Raw genomic sequence first — 19,856 nt, forward strand, 5'->3', positions numbered from 1 at the left:
ACTCCTAAGTTGCCTTTCTGTGGTGGAGGCTGCCATCTGCAGGGGTTGAGGCCGAGAGCGGGGGGCTTGGGGGCACTCGGGACGGGATGTGGGACACTTTTTCCTTCTAAGCATATTTTGGGTGGCTTGATTCCTCTGCTTTCAGCATTTGTCTCACTTCCGTGGGAAGTGCTAGGCTCAGTGGTGGGGCAAACAAGGAGCTGGGTCTGGGATGGTGGTGGTGGGGTCTTCCATGTTCAAGAGACCTGGTTTGGGGGTTTTGTCTGCTGGGACCTGTGGCTTGACCATATCGAATTTTTTGTCCCTTATTCTTGACAACCACCTGTCCCTCCCCTGCAGGGCGTCGTGGGGGGGAATGCAACAATAACAAAATGCAACTACCCACTGACAAATCCCACCACATTGGATCTGGAGGTCCTGTTTGTACAAAGACACATGTGCTCCCTTTATTATTGTCCTTTGTGATCTTAAACTATTGCCCCTTAAACTACAGCGGGAAAGGAGTGCAAGGCCATGGCATCTGAGGAAAGACAAATGAAGTTTGGTAAGACTGCAGAAAAGAGGGGCTGGGAGTCAGGACTATGGGGGTTCCACCTCTACACTGGAAAAGGAGATGGTTCCTTAGAGAGCATACCCTCCTCCTTCAAGGGCAGCCTAGACTCTGAGAACAAAAGATGGAGGTATGCAGAGAAGGGGGCTGGGCCGGCCAGAGCAGGCAGTGGGAAAGGGAGACAGATAAGAGGTTGAGGGCTAGATCTGGAAAAGCAACACAACAGAAGCAGGAAAAGTGTGGGAGACAGAAAAGTCAACCATCAGCAAAATCTAAGATCCAAGAATTGCACTGGTCAGCCAGAGAGGAAAGAGGTAGTGGGGGGTGGGGGTGGAGAAGAGGGGAGGGAAAACAAGGGAAGGAATAAAGGAGGCTGGACATAAATTATTTCAGGTAGAAAGTTCCATGAATCCTAGAGATCCAGGAACTATCACATTTTGCGGCAGGAAAATGGAAAAGTCCAGTACTCTGTACTGTCCTTTTTCTCTCAGAAATCCATGGGAGCCATGACCAATAAAATGAAAGGTTTCCTGGGGCCTGTGCAGCTAAGGGACTTATGGAAGTACATGCTGGCTACTAGGTGCCCATTACACAGTGACTGTTTGGGCACTGAGCACCTCAGGGTTCCCCTACACAAATGGGAGTCGGGAAATCTGGACCAACCAACCTCTGGAATTCAGTCAGAACCACAGAAACCTCAGGATCCAACTCTTCAGCAGAACGTGCAACACCCAAGTTGGCTCTTCCCATGTCCGCCTTCCCAGTGGGAGTATCTTCTAGGGCCATCTATCTGAAGTGTAGGAAAACTGATAGTATTTTCTTGCCAAAAAGTAGATCTCAGCTAGAAAGCTTTTCATAAAAATATTTATTAAATGTATTACTGCATGTGGCCTCAATTGTGTATGGGCTGTTAAAGGCTTGAGTGCCTGGCTAAAACCAGGAAAACTGTTGCCCCCTTTTTCATGTTTGTAGAGCAGCTACTACTGCTCATAGTTGGACCAGTATGGCTTGTAAAAGAGGGAGTAAATACTCCAGAGCAAGATTCTGCTGAACTGGAATGGAGCTGGGGGTGAGGGGACTGAGTCAACCCTTCCAGGCAGTGGTTTTATAGCCCGTTCTTCTTGGTGTCCACCCTTTTGCCCTGATGGGGAACATAAGGCTTTCTTCTGGCAGGGAAGACACATCCAGGTACTAGAAAAGAAAGCCAGAGACAGGCTTGGGAAGGGAGATAGGAGTTGCTTTTTTTATTGACTTGGTCCTGGGTTTTGTAGTAGAACCCCTTTGGGTTTAAGAGCATTCTGCTGCTTCCTTTTTTCTTCCTGCAACTTCTCCTGCTGTCTGAGCTGCCATGCCTGTAATCCAGCATCCATTTCCTGTGACAGCAGTACAACTCGTCTCTGAAACAGACAGGAAAACAGTGTGGATAACATCTGGGGCTTGAGCTCTGCACCATATATCCTTTCATTCACAGATCAAAGTCAGGTTTCGGCTGGAAAGTGACACCACTGACTGGGGAAGGGGTGGAACCAGGTCCTGGGCTGGCAAGCAGGAGGAAGGAAGCAAAGTGGGTGTCTATCATTGGTTCCTGTCTTAGGAGTGCCCCAGTCTATTCTCCCTTCTCACAGTACTGTTAAAACCTTCAGTGCATAAAATCTCCAAGTGAGGGGTACGTGTCAGCTTAGGTGCCAACTCAGGACAAAGTACAATTTAAATGTTCTCCAGCCAGTTACAGTTTGTCCTGGCTGGAGATCTAGCTACTCACCGCAAACTTTTCCCTTTGGGCTTTTCTTCGAAGCTGGCCTTTCATTGGAGGAGCAGGGCGGCCATCTGCAGATAGAAGTGAAAGGAAAGGCAAGTGTTAGAGCCTACAGTACCCTGGCCAAGTGGCTGTGACAGCAAAAGAGGGAAGAACCAATCTCAAGCTCCTCTCTTCTATTTCATACCCACTGTAGCTTCATTCCCCTAGAACACTTCCTTCATCTTCAATGGTGAAGTATGCCAGAACCACCGAGAATAAGCTCCAAGGCATGTTCCTACTCTACTTACCCATCATTAGCCTAGAATTCAAGGTCCTTTGTGATGCTGAATCTCCTGTTTTATCTTCAGATACACTCCACTCAAGCAATTGGATTACTGTTCTACTCACCACTGAGTCCTTGCTGAATTCTATCTCACTCCATAATGAAATATCCTCTTTTCCTTTCCTTTCAGCCAAATTCTCATTCTTAGGCCTAACCCCAGCCCTACTTGTCCCAGAAACCCTTCTCTAACCTCTTCAACTCTGTCACTCTCTTCTGAAAGAAATGCATCTCCATCATTTAATATTTGTCTATTTGGGGACATTTAAGGACTATATGCAGGTCAGGAAGCAACAGTTAGAACTGGACATGGAACAACAGACTGGTTCCAAATAGGAAAAGGAGTACATCAAGGCTGTATATTGTCACCCTGCTTATTTAACTTATATGCAGAGTACATTATGAGAAACGCTGGGCTGGAAGAAGCACAAGCTGGAATCAAGACTGCAGAGAGAAATATCAATAACCTCAGATATGCAGATGACACCACCCTTATGGCAGAAAGTGAAGAGGAACTAAAAAGCCTCTTGATGAAAGAGAAAGAGGAGAGTGAAAAAATTGGGCTTAAAGCTCAACGTTCAGAAAACTAAGATCATGGCATCTGGTCCCATCACTTTATGGGAAATAGATGGGGAAACAGTGGAAACAGTGTCAGACTTTATTTTTTTGGGCTCCAAAATCACTGCAGGTGGTGACTGCAGCCATGAAATTAAAAGACGCTTACTCCTTGGAGGAAAGTTATGACCAATCTAGATAGCATATTCAAAAGCAGAGACATTACTTTGCCAACAAAGGTCCATCTAGTCAAGGCTATGGTTTTTCCAGTGGTCATGTACAGATGTGAGAGTTGGACTATGAAGAAAGCTGAGTGCCGAAGAATTGATGCTTTTGAATTGTGGTGTTGGAGGAGACTCTTGAGAGTCCCTTGGACTGCAAGGAGATCCAACCAGTCCATTCTAAAGGAGATCAGTCCTGGGTGTTCATTGGAAGGACTGATGTTGAAGCTGAAATTCCAATACTTTGGCCAACTCATGTGAAGAGTTGACTCATTGGAAAAGACTCTGATGCTGGGAGGGATTGGGGGCAGGAGAAGGGGATGACAGAGGATGAGATGGCTAGATGGCATCACTGACTCAATGGGCATGAGTCTGAGTGAACTCCGGGAGTTGGTGATGGACAGGGAGGCCTGGTGTGCTGCGATTCATGGGGTCGCAAAGCGTCGGACACAACTGAGCAACTGAACTGAACTGAACTGAAGGGCTTCCCTGTAGCTCAGACAGTAAAGAATTTGTCTGCAATGGAGGAGACCTAGGTTTGATCCCTGGCTCAGGAAGATCCCCTGGAGAAAGGAATGGCAATCCACTCCAGTATCCTTGCCTGAGAATCCCATGGACAGAGGAACCTACTACTTGGGGACATTTACTGTACTACTGATTATTTTTAGTCTTATTTATCTATCTCAAATTCTTCTGGAAAGGGGCAGAGCATTGAAATATTAATTAATCTTTAAAATATCATGCTTTGTTTTACCAGCTCAGACTTTAAGTTCCTTAAGATCAAGGACTATATCCCTTACTTTCACTGTAATATAAATAATGTAGGCACATAATAAACATCTCATAACCATTTGCTGGAAAAAAGAAAAATGCAATATCTTCATCTCAAGTAGTTTATAATGGAGAATAAAGGGATACTTTCTACAAAGAGAGTGAAAATGCTGCCAAAGTTCAAAGGCAAGACAAATAAGAGATATTATTCATCAAGAAAGGGAACCAATACTGTGTACATCAGGTGTTTGACATTGGATGTTTTATTTTCTCCTTACAAGAACCACCTGAGATAGGTATCCTTTTACAGAAGTGGAAACTGAGATACAATTAAGTAACTTGTCCAAGACCATAAAGTTACCAAGTAGAGAAGCAAGCCTGGATTAAGAATCAATTGTAGGACTTTCCTGGTGGTCCAGTGGTTAAGAATCCTATTTCCAATGCAGGGGACACGCTGTGGGACAACTAAGCCTGTGCTGTGCCACAAGAGGAGCTAAGATCCCACGTGTCTTGAGGCCAAAAAACAAAAACAAAAAAACCGCCAAGACATAAAAAAACAGAAACAGTATTGTAACAAATTCAATAAAGACTTTAAAAATGGTCCGCATTAAAAAAATCAATTCCAGAGTCCTTCCAATATCTCAAGAAATCCTAGACTTCCTACAGTAAATAACAAGTAGAAAAAATCACCATCCTCCGCAGCCACCACATATCTGATTAACCCTGATTAACCCACCACATATCTGATTATATAGGTTTATATCCCTATAAATGGCAACCCTCTTCAGGACTCTTGCCTGGAGAATTCTAAGGACAGAGGAGCCTGGCGGACTAGAGTCCATGGGATCGCAAAGAGTGAGACAAGACTGTGCAACTGACTTTCACTATTTCTTTTTCATACTCCTATAAACTATACTCTGTGCTGTTGAAGGGGGCCTGCCTGGTCTCTGCCCAGTTCTAGTCTTGGCTTTGCTATTACCTAGCTGTGTGCTCCCAGGCAATTTTCCCACCTCTGAACTGAAGTTCCAATGGAGTGGGGAATGGCTTCAGCTTTTCTAAGGTCCTTCTTTTTTAGGGCGTTTTTTTTTTAAAGGAAGAAACTTTTTCCAAAGGGAACCCACCATGCTCTGCCCTCACTCTTCTAAGCCTCTCTGAGAGGATCATTTAGGCAGCCTTTCAAAGAGCTCTCCCTGCATTTGGTAACAAACTCTCAACAATGTACTCCCCACACAGAAGGGCAGTTCTTTGTAACTTTCTAAAAATTTTTATTATTTACTTGGCTGTACCAGGTCTTAGTTGTGGGTGGCCTGCGGCATTTTTAGCTGCTGCAGGCAAACTCTCAGTTGTGGCAGGTGGGATTTAGCTCCCCGATCAGATCGAACCCAGGCTCCCTGCATTGGGAGCACGGAGTCCTCACCACTGAACCAGCAGTGAAGTCCCCTTCCTAACTTCGAAAAATTCACGTCCCTCTTTGACAACACAAAGTCTTGTCTCTCCCCGGTGACCCCCTAAATGAGAATTATTTTCTGCTTATCCCCACAAGCCGAGAGGTTCCGTCCAGCTTTCCTTTCCACAGGGGTAGTTTAATTCACAAAGTAAACAGCAGGGCTTCTTCCCTTCCAACTCCAAACATAAAGTTCATTAAGCTGTCCGTTCAGACACACCTCCACTTTGACACTCCTTCCCCCCACTCCCAGCTCCGCTACGTCCAGGGGCGTTCCCTCAGGGTGAAAATCTCCGAAGTGGAGTTAACTGTCAGATCAGCGCTCACCCGCGTACGACCAGTCTGGGAGCTCCGTAAGGGGCCCGTAGCCGGAGGGGTTGGCAGCAAGGCCCTGCCTGGATGGAGAAAAACAGTTCGGTGAGGATACAGGCCAACTTCTGGCCCCCCAGTTTCTTCCCGACGGACACTCACCGGAGTCGCCACTGGCTGCCTGCCCGAGCCGCGGAGCCGCAGTGCAGTCTCCGGACACCTGCTGGGAAAACGGGGCAGAGCTGGGAGAGAGGCCGCGCAGCCAGCCCAGGGATCTGCGGCCCATCCCCACCCCGGGAAACTCCGGAGCCCACCGACCTCACACACACTTACTAGAGAGCAGCATACCCAAAGCGGCCATGCTGAGGCGCAGGAGCCGGAAGTGGGCGTGGCCTCGTTGGCCACGCGCGAAGCTGTGCGGGAAGCAGGAAGTTGCCATCTTGAATCTGGTATTCAAACACGGGCCCCGCCATCTTGGCTCATCGTACGGAAAAGAGGGGCAAGATTGCTTCCAGGGTGTTTTGGAGGAGAGCGGTTGTTCTGAGTATGTGTTCATAGTGTTGGGTACAACTTTGTGGAAGTCGCGTCCTCTCAGACGAAACCGTTCTGAACTGTCTCCCCACAGCCTTCTGTCTCCTTGCCGCGGCCACTAGTCCTTTGAAATTTATCTCAGTTGAGTAACGTCCACGTGATCATGAGGTCTTCTAGCATCTGTCTTCTAGCATCACTGTAACATGTTTTCCTTAGCCAGAGTGAAATCTACAGTGAATCAAAATTAGGGTTTCAGTTCTCACTCATTTATCAAAGTTGAAGAGCTTACATGTGAGGAGCACTGTAGTCAGTGTGGAGAGCAAAGCAAAGGTCCCTCTGCTCCAAGTCTAGAGAAAGAGGACAGTAATCATACACATTACAGTAATATTACAGCTGAGATGAGTACTGGGAAGGGAAGTAGGTGTTGCTTGTAAGCATATGAAAACTTGATCTGGAGTATAGTGTCAAAGAAGGCTTTCTTGAGGAAGCCGAATTGGCGCTAAGCTCTGATTCCATTTTTATAAAGCTACCACCACACATTGTGTAATATCCATGCGAAAGCCTTGTGAGGCAGGTACTAGTAAGTGGCAAACCCAGATCCCGTGGCTTCTTTCTTTTTTTATTTTAAATCACTTACAGACATACTTTTATTGTGCTTTGCAAGTACTGCATTTTTTACAAATTGAAGGTTTGTAGCAACGTTGCATAGAACGTCTTATCAGTGCCAGGTTTTTCAAAGAGCATTCATTCACTTTGTGCCTTTGTGTCATGTTTTGGTAATTCTTGAAGTATTTCAAGCTTTGGTATTATTGTTAAGGTGAACTGTGATCAGTGATCTTTAATGTTACTCTTGTAATTTGTTTTGACATTTTTTAGCACTTTTTCAATTAGTGTTTTTTTTTTTTTTTTTTTAAGACATAATGATAGGGAGAGAGTGATGGACAGAGAAGCCTGAAGTGCTGTAGTTCATGGAGTTGCAACAAGTCGGACACGACTGAACAATAACAACAAATGCTGCTGCTGCTGTTAAGTCGTTTCAGTCGTGTCCGACTCTGTGCGACCCCATAGACGGCAGCCCACCGTCTGCCAGGTGGGCTCTCCCGCCCTTGGGATTCTCCAGGCAAGAACACTGGAGTGGGTTGCCATTTCCTTCTCCAATGCATGCAAGTGAAAAGTGAAAGTGAAGTCGCTCAGTCGTATCCGACCCTCAGCGACCCCATGGACTGCAGCCTACCAGGCTCCTCCGTCCATGGGATTTTCCAGGCAAGAGTACTGGAGTGGGGTGCCATTGCCTTCTCCAAACAACAAATGCTAGTCACACTTAATAGACCGTAATATAGTGTAAATGTAATGTTACATGTACAGGGAGACTGAAAAATTCATGTCATTCTCTTTATTGTGATATTTCTTTTATTATGGTGGTCTGAAACTGAACCTGAACTATCTTGAGGTATGCCTGTACTTACCCTGGGGAAGTCATTTATCTTTAATTTCTTCATTGACAAAAAAGCTGAATATATCACATTTATGAAAACATTTAGAAAATGATAACGTAAGTGAAAGTGCTATAAAAATGGTGAAGCTTTTACAGAAGTGTCCATTACTCTTGTGCTAGGCTAGACACTTAAATACATGCTGACTGGGGAAACCTGAGGGAGTGGTGTAATGGTCTATCTGGAAGTTTATCATTTCCTCCTGCAAGACTGGGAAGTTTTTCCACAGGAGGTGGCTCTGAACTGCACTTTGAAAGAGGGGAAGGGTGGATCCTGGTTTAAGAAGTAAATGGCAGCTGTTTGGATAACAATAAGAATGGTACAGGGGAGGGCTGAACTAGAAAAAAGGATGAGAATAAAATAACCTTGGCTATAAGCCAATGGATGGACCCAAAAACTTAGCAAGGAAAGTAAGACAATAGAGTACTACTACCATTTTACATTTGTACACTTAATTTTCAGTTATCAAAACACTTCTGTATAAATGATATAAGCACTTCTATTTAAAATTTCATAATAAACCTATAAAGTAGATAAGACAGATCAGGAAGCAGTCACTATGGAGATTGCTTGTAATTTTCAGAGATCAGGAAATTGAACCAAAATGTGGATGTGGATTTATTTTACAGTTGCAACAGTGACTGAGTAACACCTTTCCCAAGCCAGCCTCCATTTGTCTTTGACTGGTTCTGAGAGGCAGCTGAGGCAGACAGCACTGAAATCCCATTACCTAATTTACAGTTGGAGAATCACGTAGTAGAAACCAAGGACTGGAAAAATAAAATCGGTGTTAACATTCAAGATTCATAGGAAAGCAGGCTGGCACTACCATCAACACTATATAAAGAAGTTAAACCAGCAATACTCCTGTCTTCTAGTAACTCATACACTATGGGTATAAAATCATAGAAAAGGCCACATGCATTAAGGTGAACTGATAATGTAGATGATAATTTCTCCAAAGACATATGGATAGCTAATAAACACATGAAAAGATGCTCACCATCACTCATTAGAGAAATGCAAATCAAAACTACAATGATAAATCATCTCACACTAGACAGAATTGCCAAAATCAAAAAATCCACAAACAATAAGCCCTGGAGAGTGTGTGGAGAAAAGGGAACCCTCCTGCGCTGCTGATGGGAATATAAATTGATATAGTCGCTATGGAAGACAGTATGGAGATGCCTTAAAAAACTAGGGATAAAACCATCATATGACCCAGCAATACCACTTCTAGGCATGTACCCTGAAGAAACCAAAACTGAAAAAGACACCCATACCCCAATGTTCATTGCTGCACTATTTATAATAGCTAAGACATGGAAGCAACCTAGATGTCCTTTGACAGATGAATGGATAAAGAAGTTGTGGTACATATACACAATGGAATATCACTCAGCCATTAAAAGGAACACATTTGAGTCAGTTCTAATGAGGTGGATGACTAGAACCTATTATACAGAGTGAAGTAGGTCAGAAAGAGAAAAATATCATATATTAACACATAGATATGACTTATAGATGGATGGTACTGATGAAACTTCTCAGAGCAGCAATGGAGACACAGACATAGAGAACAGACTTACGGACAAGGGTGGGGGAAAAGAGGGAGAAGGTGAGATGAATAGGGTAGTATGGAAGAATATACACTAACAGATGTAAATAGAAAGCCAATGGGAATTTGTTGAATGACTCAGGGAACTCAAACTGGGGCTCTGTAACAACCTAGACGGGTGGGAATGGGCAGGAGGTGGGAGAGAGATTCAAGAGGGATGGGGCATATGTACACCTATGGTTAATTCATGTTGCTGCTGCTAAGTCGCTTCAGGTGTGTCCGACTCTGTGCGACCCCATACACGGCAGCCCACCAGGCTCCCCCATCCTTGGGATTCTCCAGGGAAGAACACTGGAGTAGGTTGCCATTTCCTTCTCCAATGCATGAAAGTGAAAAGTGAAAGTGAAGTCGATCAGTCGTGTCCGACTCTTATCGGGCGACCCCATGGACTGCAGCCTACCAGGCTCCTCCGTCCATGGGATTTTCCAGGTAAGAGTACTGGAGTGGGGTGCTATTATGTTAACGTATGACATAAATCAAATCAAATTGTAAAGAAATCACCAAAGATAAATGTTAGAAAAAAATGTAGACAGTATGAACTCCACATGCAAAAGTGAACACATGTACTAGTTTAATAGCTGAGGGAGTCGAGGAGCCAGGGCTGGAGGATTTCAGGGCAGGATGGGAAGCTAAATCTGAAAAACTGGGGAATGCGGGGGCGGGGGTGGGGGAAAGGTCTTTGGAAGGAAGATAAGTTCAGCCTTTGACGTGGTTAGAGTGATGTGGCAGGGGGACAATCTGTGGGTTGTAAATAGCAGGAAATAGGTGTCAGGATTTTGAGAGGGAGAGAGAAAGAGAACTCCAGGTGCTGACAGCTAACATCATCAGCATTCTCAGGGACCTTATGGAACACTGTTGGGCGGAGAGGGGTTTGGCACTTGGACAGCACTCCTCAGTGACTTCACCAGACTCTAAGCCACAGGAAAGCGGCTTCATCATCCCCTAACTCAATGTCTTTCAACCTCTGGACTTCATCTGGCAAAGGCTGGAGGTAACAATGGTGAGAAATATCAGGAATTTGAGCTCCGTGTCTTTCCCCTTAAAAGTCCTTTGCCTCTCAAGGGCATCACACCATGGCCTGTATTTGGCGTTAACATTTTGTTTAACCACTGATGTTTTTGTCCAACACATTTATTCAAATATCGTTCTGTCAGGTCTGTATACAGTAATTTCTGTACAAGTGCACTGAGAATTTTGGTTCTTTTTAAACCGTTGTGATAAGTAATGATGACTTTGGAGAAAAAACATAAGTAAGGCTGACTCTGGGTGGCTAATTCCACCTCATTTTGTAACCTCTTCCCCTTTCAGCATTCGGTGACTAAATTCTAAGATTGAAGAAGAGCGAACTACTTGGGAAGTGTCTTGTTTCACATTCCTTCTTAGGACAGCTCAACAAAGATCTAAATCACTGTCACTCTATGCAAGAACTGTGGGAACGGACAGTTATAAACCACCCACTCACACAATACATAGCTTTGCGTATTGTTTCCTTATTGCTTATATAATCTATCGTAACATATTCCTTTTCTTTTACCTTGCTGTCAAATCCTTGCTCATTCAGTATAGGCTAAATTGTGTGTTAAATGACCCAGCTTCAACATGGGTAAATTATAACCTCAGGGCTACGCTTTTTTTTTTTTTTTTCTTGCCTTGTCCCTGGGAAGTCTCTTATATGTGCCTTTCCACCAGACAGGTCTTGAAGGTGGTTGGTTCGCTATGAATCTCTGCAGCGAATCTTTGGCTTTAAAAGATGCCAAAGCTGGACTGTCCATAAGGTATACAAAAGGAAATTGTATTATTTACAAGTCATCTTTTAGTTTTAATACGTGGTGAAACATTTCCAGATTCCTTTCCTTGAATTAGCCCAGCAACTCCCTCTTTTATTGGGTCCAAGAAAGGTGCGATGGGGACTCCAGCCTCTGCTCGGACATCTTTGGTTACGTGCTGCCTCCTGGCGGCGGCTCTACGGCCTGACACCTTCCAGCCGGGTGGAGACCACTTGCTTTAATTTGGGATCTCGAAGCTGACGCAACAGCTTCCCCGAGGGGGCGGAGAGTTGAGTCGCCCTTCCGGGAGACCCCCTCCCCTGGCTCCTAGCGGGAACGTCTCCCTCCCTTCCCCCACGGGGCTTTGCGGTCCAGAGTCCCTCCGGAGTTTCAGCCGAAAACGTCTCGGGGCTGGAGGCAGGGCTGCCAGGGTTTGGGGCTCTCGCCCAGACCCACCTTGGGCCGACGAGCTCGAGCTGGATTGGGAGGGAGGGAAGAGGAAGCTGAGCGCTCGTGGGGCGGAGGACGCCTCTAAGGGTATCCGCGGTCATTTTCATTTCCCAAGGGCAGCGCAGCTCTGGCTGAGCGAGGACAGGGCAGGGGAGCGGGTTGCGAGGCCTCTCGGTTCTCGAACATTTGCGATCTTCGACTGCACCCACCACAATCTCCCCCACCCCACCTCTAGCGCCTCCTGCAGCCCGGGGAGGGGCGGGGGCTGCTTGGCCAGGTGGAGGGAACGAAGGGGTCCAGGTGTAGTGAGGCCCTGGTGCCCCAGCGCAGAGCCCGCCTCGGCCTCCGCAGCCAGATCTGGACACCGGGTGCTAACCGAGCTCTCCAGAGGGCTTTGGGGACTGGCGGTGGCTGGGTCGGGGTTGGGAAGGCGAGACCTTGGGGCTGCAGATACGGAACCGTGGGCCGAAAGAGGGAAGTAACGGGAAACGACTGGGACGACGTCAAGGGGCGGGGCCGGCGAGCGAGGCTGGGGGGCAGAGTGGGAGACCCGGGCAAAGGTGAGCGCGGCGCGCCGGCCCGGCGGGGGCGGAGGGGAGAGGGGGAGGGGCACGGGGCTCTGCGGGGGCGGGTCTGGGAAAAGAGTTCCCGCTGAAGGGTTTGCGGTTCCACTCGAACCCACCTGCATCTGCGTGAACCTGAGCACTCGCCTCACTCCGCCTTCGTCCCCTCTGCCCTTTCACCGCTTCGCGGACGTCGCGCCTTGTTCTCGCCGCGCCCAGACCGGCCACCTGAGCTGGGTGTGGGACTGCAGCACAGAGCTTCCGATCGATCGGGGAAGGCGCGTTAATGAGGTGCTTTTTGTCTTTGTTTTCCCATTGATGAAACAGAAAGTCCCTTTCAAACCATTCTAGGCCTCCCAGTAAAACTGAGAAAACTATAGTTTTTCCTTCCCTTCAACCCATTACTATCAAAAAGAGCAGATACTTTTCAAAGTTGCTTGGGAGCCAGGCCAGCAGCAGCATAGGAGGGCCTGAAGAGCAAGTGCAAGACATTCCCGGAGTTCAACTTGGAAACCAGTCTAGGAAGAAAGGCATCATTCATCCAGTTATTCTTCCAGCAAACCCTTTTTTGTCTACACGGACCCTGCGCTGGGGGTACCGGTGAATGAAGACGCTCTGGTGGGGCTGCGTTCTAGTGGGGGAAGCGACAACAAACAAACTCCAGGTGGTAGCCAGTGCCTTTGAAGAAAAGTCAGGCATGGTGAAGGGGATGGAGATTGGCTGAAGGAAGAAGCTACTCCTTCAGAGACTCCTCAGGGAAGGTCTCTTGAGAGTGCTGTTTAAGCACAGACCTGAATGGAATGAGTGAGAGAAGGAGCAATATCATGGGGAAGAATGTTCCAGGCCAAGGGAACAGCAAATGCAGACGCCTTGAGATGTCAGGGCTTGTGTGGCAACAGTAAGGGGGGCCAGCATGGCTGGAGTGAGGGGAGGAAAGTAGGGGCCAGTGTCAACAGGGGCAGCCTTAGGACTGTCTTCCTAGCATTTCCCTCATTTACAACTTGTACCTGAATCCAGGGTGGGATTAAGGTGCAGGCCAGCTGGGCAAGCAGCCTGGGTCTAAAAGAGCACTGAATTATCCTGGAGTAATTCAGACTTTTGGAGCCAATGAGCTCTGATTTCTGTCTGTTGGTGAAGTGTAAGTTGGCTCCCTTCCACTGAAGAATCCTTGATGACTGCTTACCTAGACCACCTGTCTCTAGAATAATTGTTAAACATGCAGGTACAGGTATTAATACAAGTTGCCTAAAGGCAGTGGTCACAGCTGGAATTTGGAAAATGCTGCACCTCGCTGTGAAGTGCCACTCCCTGAGACTTGTGCTATTGTCTACATTCAAAATCATTTGATATGCCTACCAAGAAACTGCTTCGGAAAACTGCATGTAATGAATTCATGCCTTAAACTCTACTCTTGAATAGAAAGAATGAGGCTTCCAATTTTTATTCCGTCGGTATTCCCCCACTTCTGCTAAGTAAACATTCAACAGATATTTAAATAATCTTGGTTTGAGGGGGTGCCAAATCATTAGATTGCCCAGGGTGCCAGGGCTTACTCTGGTCCACTTGCCTGGCTCTTACCTGGGTTGCCACGTATCACCTGAACCAGTTGGGGACCTGTGGTGTGAGTAGGTTTGCTTAGTGTTTGGGTGTGTGCGTGGCTGTGCCCCCTACAACTGACCTTCCTTGGCATGTGTTGCCTTACATAGGGATTGAAGTGGCTGAGGCTTTTGAGATGGGAGCACAGAGTTCTAATGCCCTAACCATGGATCTTGTGCCTTCCACAGGACCAAGGATAGTATGTGAGTGGGAGTTGAGCAGGGAATGGAATGAGGGGCTAGGGGAGTTGTAAAGGGCATCAAGGGGCTTCCCTGGTGGCTCAGTGGTAAAGAATCCACCTGCAATGGAGGAGACACAGGAGACATGGGTTTGATTCCTGGGTTGGGAAAATCCTCTGGAGGAGGGCGTGGCAACCCTCTCCAGTATTCTTGCGTGGAGAATGCAATAGACAGAGGAGCCTGGTGGACTACAGTCCATGGGGTCACAAAGAGTCTGAAGCCACTGAGCATGCACGCATGCAAAGGGCATCAAGAGAGTACCCTAGGTCACTGGGAGAACTTAAGAACTCAGTAAATGTAGGACAACCAGGTAGTTCAGGGACTGAGGCAGGTGGGGGGGAGGAACTGAGGCTCTGAGCAGAGAAGGTGCCTGGAGGCAGGCAGCCATTGAGGTCCTCAGGGTCTGAACAGGCATTCCCAGCTCCAACTCGTTCCCTGGCCCCTCCCCACTGCCGGCCAGAGTCACACATGTGTTTTCCTGTTTTCCGTTTCGGTCCCCGGAGTCACCCTCTGCCTTTTCTGCTCCTCAGAGTCAACAGTTACTGGAGCTTGAGCCTTACCCCTTGTTCCCTTTCCCAGCACCGGCCCCTCTTCCAGAGTGCTGGTAGCTCCTCCTTGCACCTGCCCAAAGGTCTCAGACAGGTAAGTGATGGGATGGGAGGGACAATGGGCAAGAGGGAAAGTCTTGCTGGAGGAGAATGGAGTGAGTCCTGAAAATTGATTGTTTTCTAGCCTCAGCCCTCCACAGTCTCAGTCCTCTGCCCTGAGACTTCAGCCCTATGTTAGTGGAAGCCATGGTCATTGAAGTAAATCCTTTTTTGCTTGTTGCACTTTTTTTTTTTTTTAAGGGACTGTTGTAGTGGAATACAGAAAAACAAATGGAGAACTGGGAAGGGAGGAGCTGAGCTTCCAGCTTGGGGAGATGGGGGGAATTCAGCTGTAGCAGAGTGTGTGTTTTCTGTTTCTATTGTTTGGGGAGTCAGCACAGTCCAGTTGGAGCTAGGATGGCAGGACATGGTATCTGGGGGAGAAAGAACCTTCTCACCTTAGCAACCTGAGCTTGACTGAGGAACTGTATGCTGGTTCCTGGAGGAAGTGTGTTTGGGTTTTGCCATTCACGGGACGGGTCAGGGCAAGGGGCTTCACTGGCTGCTGTGCCTGGCACTGCCTGCTTTGAGCCCTGCTTCTTGTGCCCCCTGAAGCCCTGAATCTGAAACTTCTGTTGGATGAATGTGTTGTCCTGTAATCTCCACTAGGTCCTCAGAGATGTATGCACCTCAGGAATGGTGGTTATCTTCTGAGGTTCTAGACTCTGCAAGATTCTCTTGTAAAGCCTGGGGTAAGAGAACAGTTCAGGGCAGGTCATGCTGGTCCCAGGGTGCCTGAATGGTTGGAGGCATTACCCTGAGAGCTGGGGTCTTAGGAAGGAATGTGAACCACCAAGGATGTGCCTTCCTGCCCACAGAGCTGGTGCTGGGTAGTAGCTGTGAAAAGATGGGGTATCTTTTCTCTCAAGTTAGCCTCTTCTGTGGAGTTTGTGCAGGTTTATTGAAGAGTAGGCTAGGAGGAGGATTCTACTCTTATAGATATAGCATTTCCTGGTGAGACCACTAGGGTGTGCTGTTTGCTGGAGTGTGAGTTTCACCCCCAGTGAGTGATGAAGATTTCACTTTTCAGATACCACCAACCAGGAACTAAACCCTGCACACGTCTCTCCCCACTTACTGTCACAGTTTCCCTTTCCCTCGTCTCCTTCATCCCTTTCCACTACGTCCCATTAGGCCACATGCCCATCCTTGGTGCCAGGGAATTTGATCTTAAGCCTGGCATCATGATGTGTTTCCGTGTGTTTTGTTTGCTTTAGAAGTGGGCACCCTAGCAATAGCAGCACTGCCAGGAGGACTTGTAATTGCCTCTCATCCCTGCAAAGGGATGAGAAAGGGAAGAAGCAATCAGGAAGGAGATGGACAGGCTTTGTTGGAGTCTTTAGCCTGGACTTCAGGCTGAAGGATGGCGGAGACTTTCTTTTAATCTAATCACATCCTCCTCTAGATAATTCATTAGGGAGCCATCTAAAGTGCTTTCTTGCCTAAGAGGAGGGCTAGAGACTGGGCAGGTCAGAGTGGGTGGGGAGGCTGAAGAGACAGAGCTTGGGCTGTGTTGGTTAGCCTGCCCACCTACCTTGCTACTTGGGCATCCTGGGAGGTGACTTAGTGTCTGCCTTATGGGCTGCTGGAGGAATTAAATGAGACAAGGCATGTAGATGTTCAGCAGTGTTTCTGGCTCAGGTAAGTGCTCAATAAATGACAGTTACTGTTATAGAAGCATTTAGCGGGAAGCTGGGAAAAAAGGACAGTCTTCTGGATGGATTTCAAGATGTTTTTGTGAGGGTGGCTTGGGAGACATGTGATCTCTGGGGAGTCTAACAGCAGAATCAGCTTCCTGGGGGGGAAAAAAAAAGTTTAAGGGACTAGCTTGGGAAGTTGTAGGGTGGAGATAAGGCCCCTTGGGGCTTTTTAGATCTTAGTTCTCTGATAATAAGGAAAGAGGATGTGAAAGGGCATGAGAAGGGATAGAAAGACAGTTCCATTTCAAAATGAACACATTTCTATTGGTAAAAGAAACCAGGAATACCAAATTTAAGTAGCCCCTAAAAACAGAATTCTTGCTTTCCCCCAAATGCTCAACTTCCTCTGTTTTGGACCTCTCCAGTATAGCTCTGGAGAGGTTCTTTCCAGAATAAAATTCTGGAAATAAAAATTCTTTCCCCATATTTTTAGGAAATTTGAGTAAACGTATTTGGGGAAGGTGTTTGTAGGACTTTATGCAGAGATCCTGGTATGTTTTCTCAAGGATGAAAGGACGTGTGAGTGGGCCACAGATGCAGCCAGAGGTTTGAGTCTCATATTTTGATCTTGGAAGCAGCCTGGGCCCAGCCCTCCAGTCATGGCACAAATTTCGGGCAGCCACTGTCACTGTATGTGGGGAAGTATGCAGAGTTCTCTTAGGACACTCGATCACGAGTTGGACTGTACTTACACTTCCTCTAATCTGCATGTGAACAAACCTCTGTTCACAATGTGCCGCCTTCCTGCCTTTCTTGTGGGGGGTGAGAGAAGTGGGGCTAAGGTGGGGCCTGGAGGACCGAGAGAGGGCTGTGCCTTCCTTCTCGGCCACAGCCCTGTCCTCAGCTGATTTGCTCGGGGTTGGCAGCTGGCGGTGGGGGTTGGGGGGAACTTCCCTGGGGTTGCAGAAACTGCACTCAGCTGACCATCGGTCCTTTCTTCTGGGCCCCCAGTCCTGGAGCAGAGCTGACAAAGGAGATTCCTGAGAGAGCGCCTTCTTATCGCAGAAACTGCTGAGCCAAGAGCTCCTAGCCTTCCTCTTGTATATGCGAAAGGCCAGTGAACCTTGGACCCAGACAGTTGCTTAACACCCCTCTCTCTTCCTCCCTCCTCCCTTCTTGACTTCTTGATTTGACTTAAATCCACAAGCATTTGCCTAGCCTTTCCTTTTACTGAAACGCAGGAGGGATCAGACCACAGCTCCCAGAGGCTGGTCTCTGTGTGGTTGGCTGCTGCTGGGGCCCTGCTTCCTTCAGGGCTGGGGAGTGAGTGTGCTTCCCCGCTTCCTCTTAGCCCTCCTCATCTTGCCCAGTCTCCCTTTACTGCTCTGCAGTGTCCAATCGCTTCCTTTCCTGAGAGCCTCTAGCCCTAGAATCTGTCCACTTGCTTGGCCAGCCTGGCCTGTCTTCCTCCTAGCTTTTCCTGCTCTGAGATGCCCGGCATTTGCTACCCCTTCAGCTGTTTCCTTGCCTCGGCTTTGGTGTCTCTGCAGCGGCAACACCTGGGTGGGGAGTGGTCATCAGCAGCCTCCAGTCATCTCTAGCTGGGCTGTACATTTGGAGGACCGATCTCTCATCCGTACTTTTTTTTGGGTGATGCAACTATGCAGGGATTTGATGGCTAGAGGCCTGCAGTACTAGGGGTTGTGGTATCTGGGAAGGGAAAAGCATGGAAAAGAGAAGGGCCTGTCTTCTTTCTGGATGGGGCTGGGCTGCTTGGGCTTTGCTAGGACTGAAGAGTTCAGCGGATGGTTGTTAAAGGATGCTCCCTGAGCAGGGACATGGCTCTGAGTTTACAGAGAAAGAGATCTCTGAAGCTTTTAGGTTTGCCAGAGCCAGGGTCCTTGGGTGAAAAGGGCAGTGTTGTGTTGAGAACCCACAGGTTAGCTGCTTGCAAGTTTGGTTTCCAAGGCTGCATCTCATCACGTGACAGATGAGGCTGAAATTGGAGGGAAGACAGACTTTTAGGGGGTAAGGCTGAAACACAGGCTGACGTCATGATAGTGACACCTTGGAATTGCCAAATTGCTCGTCTTCCTGTCTCCAGTGAGCTTAGATAGAACCAGGATTTAGTTTTCTATTTTGTAAATCAGGCGGGAAGCACCAGCCTCATGAGAAACATGTTTTCTCTCTGGGGGATGAGTGCCTTTCTTTCAAGATTCAAGTTGAGCTCATTTCGATGAGCCAGATGGAGAAGAGATTCCATTCAGAGGCAGAAGGTCCCCAAAATGGTGGGCGTGGGTGGATTGCCTATGCTGGCTTCTGGGGCGCAGAGTTCTCTGTAATTGCCAACCTGATATATATCTTTATCTTTCTTCCTTAGAGGGCAATGCCAGGAAGCTGGTAAAGGCTTTCTTCTCCTCCACCATGGTTGATGACGTTCAGTATGAAGTGGCCTCCCAGCATGAGAGGGACGCCACCCCCTTGGCCAATGAGGCCAGCCCCAAGCCGGAGCAGGTGAAGCTGAAGAAGGAGATCTCGCTGCTGAATGGCGTGTGCCTGATTGTGGGGAACATGATTGGTTCGGGCATCTTTGTCTCCCCCAAAGGTGTGCTCATTTACAGTGCCTCCTTTGGCCTCTCCCTGGTCATCTGGGCAATCGGGGGCCTCTTCTCTGTCTTTGGGGCACTTTGTTATGCAGAACTGGGCACCACCATTAAGAAATCTGGGGCCAGCTACGCCTACATCCTTGAGGCCTTTGGGGGACTCCTTGCCTATGTCCGTCTCTGGACCTCGCTCCTCATCATCGAGCCCACCAGCCAGGCCGTCATCGCCATCACCTTTGCCAACTACCTGGTGCAGCCCATCTTCCCAAACTGCTTGGCCCCCTATGCTGCTGTCCGCCTGCTGGCTGCTGCCTGCATCTGTAAGTGGGGCTGGGGCAGGAGGGATGGGGTGTGAGTCAGCTTAGCTGATAAGGAACTGGAAAGGAATGCCTCGGACAAACACTTTTGTTGTTGTTCATGAGTGTGCTAAGTGTGAAAATTCAAAGGGCTTCAGTGTCCAAAAAAAAAAAAAAATCCTTTCTTCCAACTTCTCACTGTAAACATCATTAACAGTCTCTGCCCTTGCTGACCTTTACCTTCAAGAGATATAATTTTGTTCTGTTTTACAAAAATGGGGTTATAGTACACATATATTTCTAGTTATTTTTTTCCCAGAATTTATCAGTAGTTTTCTTTTCGACATACAGATCTACTGAAAAAAAAAAGCTTCAAGTTATTCCATGTTAATTTTAAGGCTATATTGTTTATTTAACCAACCAGGCCTTTGTTAATGGCCATTTCAGTTGGTTCCAGTTTTTCAATCTTACCGATAACACTCC

At 47.6% G+C, this 19,856-nt stretch overlaps 2 protein-coding genes and 1 long non-coding RNA gene across 12 annotated transcripts in view; 1 reads left to right on the forward strand and 2 right to left on the reverse strand.

Moving 5' to 3' along the window:
* Window positions 1-1,766: 1,766 nt before the first annotated feature.
* MRPL52 (mitochondrial ribosomal protein L52) lies at window positions 1,767-6,416 on the reverse strand. Of its 6 annotated transcripts, none has more exons than XM_070797135.1 (5): window positions 6,277-6,416; window positions 6,091-6,148; window positions 5,947-6,014; window positions 2,313-2,377; window positions 1,767-1,947 (listed from the first exon to the last, which is right to left on the reverse strand). In XM_070797135.1, the coding sequence occupies exons 1-5, from the start codon at window positions 6,399-6,401 to the stop codon at window positions 1,838-1,840; spliced, it is 426 nt and encodes a 141-aa protein (XP_070653236.1). In that variant the 5' UTR covers window positions 6,402-6,416; the 3' UTR covers window positions 1,767-1,837. The 6 variants fall into 6 exon arrangements, with proteins under 6 accessions (XP_070653236.1, XP_070653235.1, XP_019823937.2 ...); XM_070797134.1 differs by having other exon boundaries at window positions 6,091-6,151; XM_019968378.2 differs by having other exon boundaries at window positions 2,306-2,377; window positions 6,262-6,350.
* Window positions 6,417-11,753: 5,337 nt separating this feature from the next.
* Window positions 11,754-19,856, forward strand: part of SLC7A7 (solute carrier family 7 member 7) — a 38,111-nt gene continuing 30,008 nt past the window's right edge. Inside the window, exons 1-4 of one of the 5 annotated variants that reach the window (XM_019968381.2) lie at window positions 11,754-11,876; window positions 12,572-12,643; window positions 14,718-14,829; window positions 18,855-19,397. In XM_019968381.2, coding sequence (XP_019823940.2) covers window positions 18,899-19,397 — 499 coding nt within the window. In that variant the 5' untranslated portion in view covers window positions 11,754-11,876; window positions 12,572-12,643; window positions 14,718-14,829; window positions 18,855-18,898. Of the gene's footprint in view, window positions 12,350-12,571; window positions 12,644-14,717; window positions 14,830-17,485; window positions 17,798-17,819; window positions 18,503-18,854; window positions 19,398-19,856 lie in introns of those variants that run through there. The other 4 variants (XM_070797130.1, XM_070797131.1, XM_019968382.2 and 1 more) reach the window with 4 other exon arrangements.
* On the reverse strand, window positions 11,757-12,740 carry LOC139185210 (uncharacterized). The gene is made up of 2 exons (XR_011568763.1): window positions 12,472-12,740; window positions 11,757-11,815 (listed from the first exon to the last, which is right to left on the reverse strand). It is a non-coding gene; the product is annotated as an uncharacterized lncRNA (long non-coding RNA).

Source organism: Bos indicus, chromosome 10 (genome assembly GCF_029378745.1).
Source record: "Bos indicus isolate NIAB-ARS_2022 breed Sahiwal x Tharparkar chromosome 10, NIAB-ARS_B.indTharparkar_mat_pri_1.0, whole genome shotgun sequence".
Lineage (NCBI taxonomy): Eukaryota > Metazoa > Chordata > Mammalia > Artiodactyla > Bovidae > Bos > Bos indicus.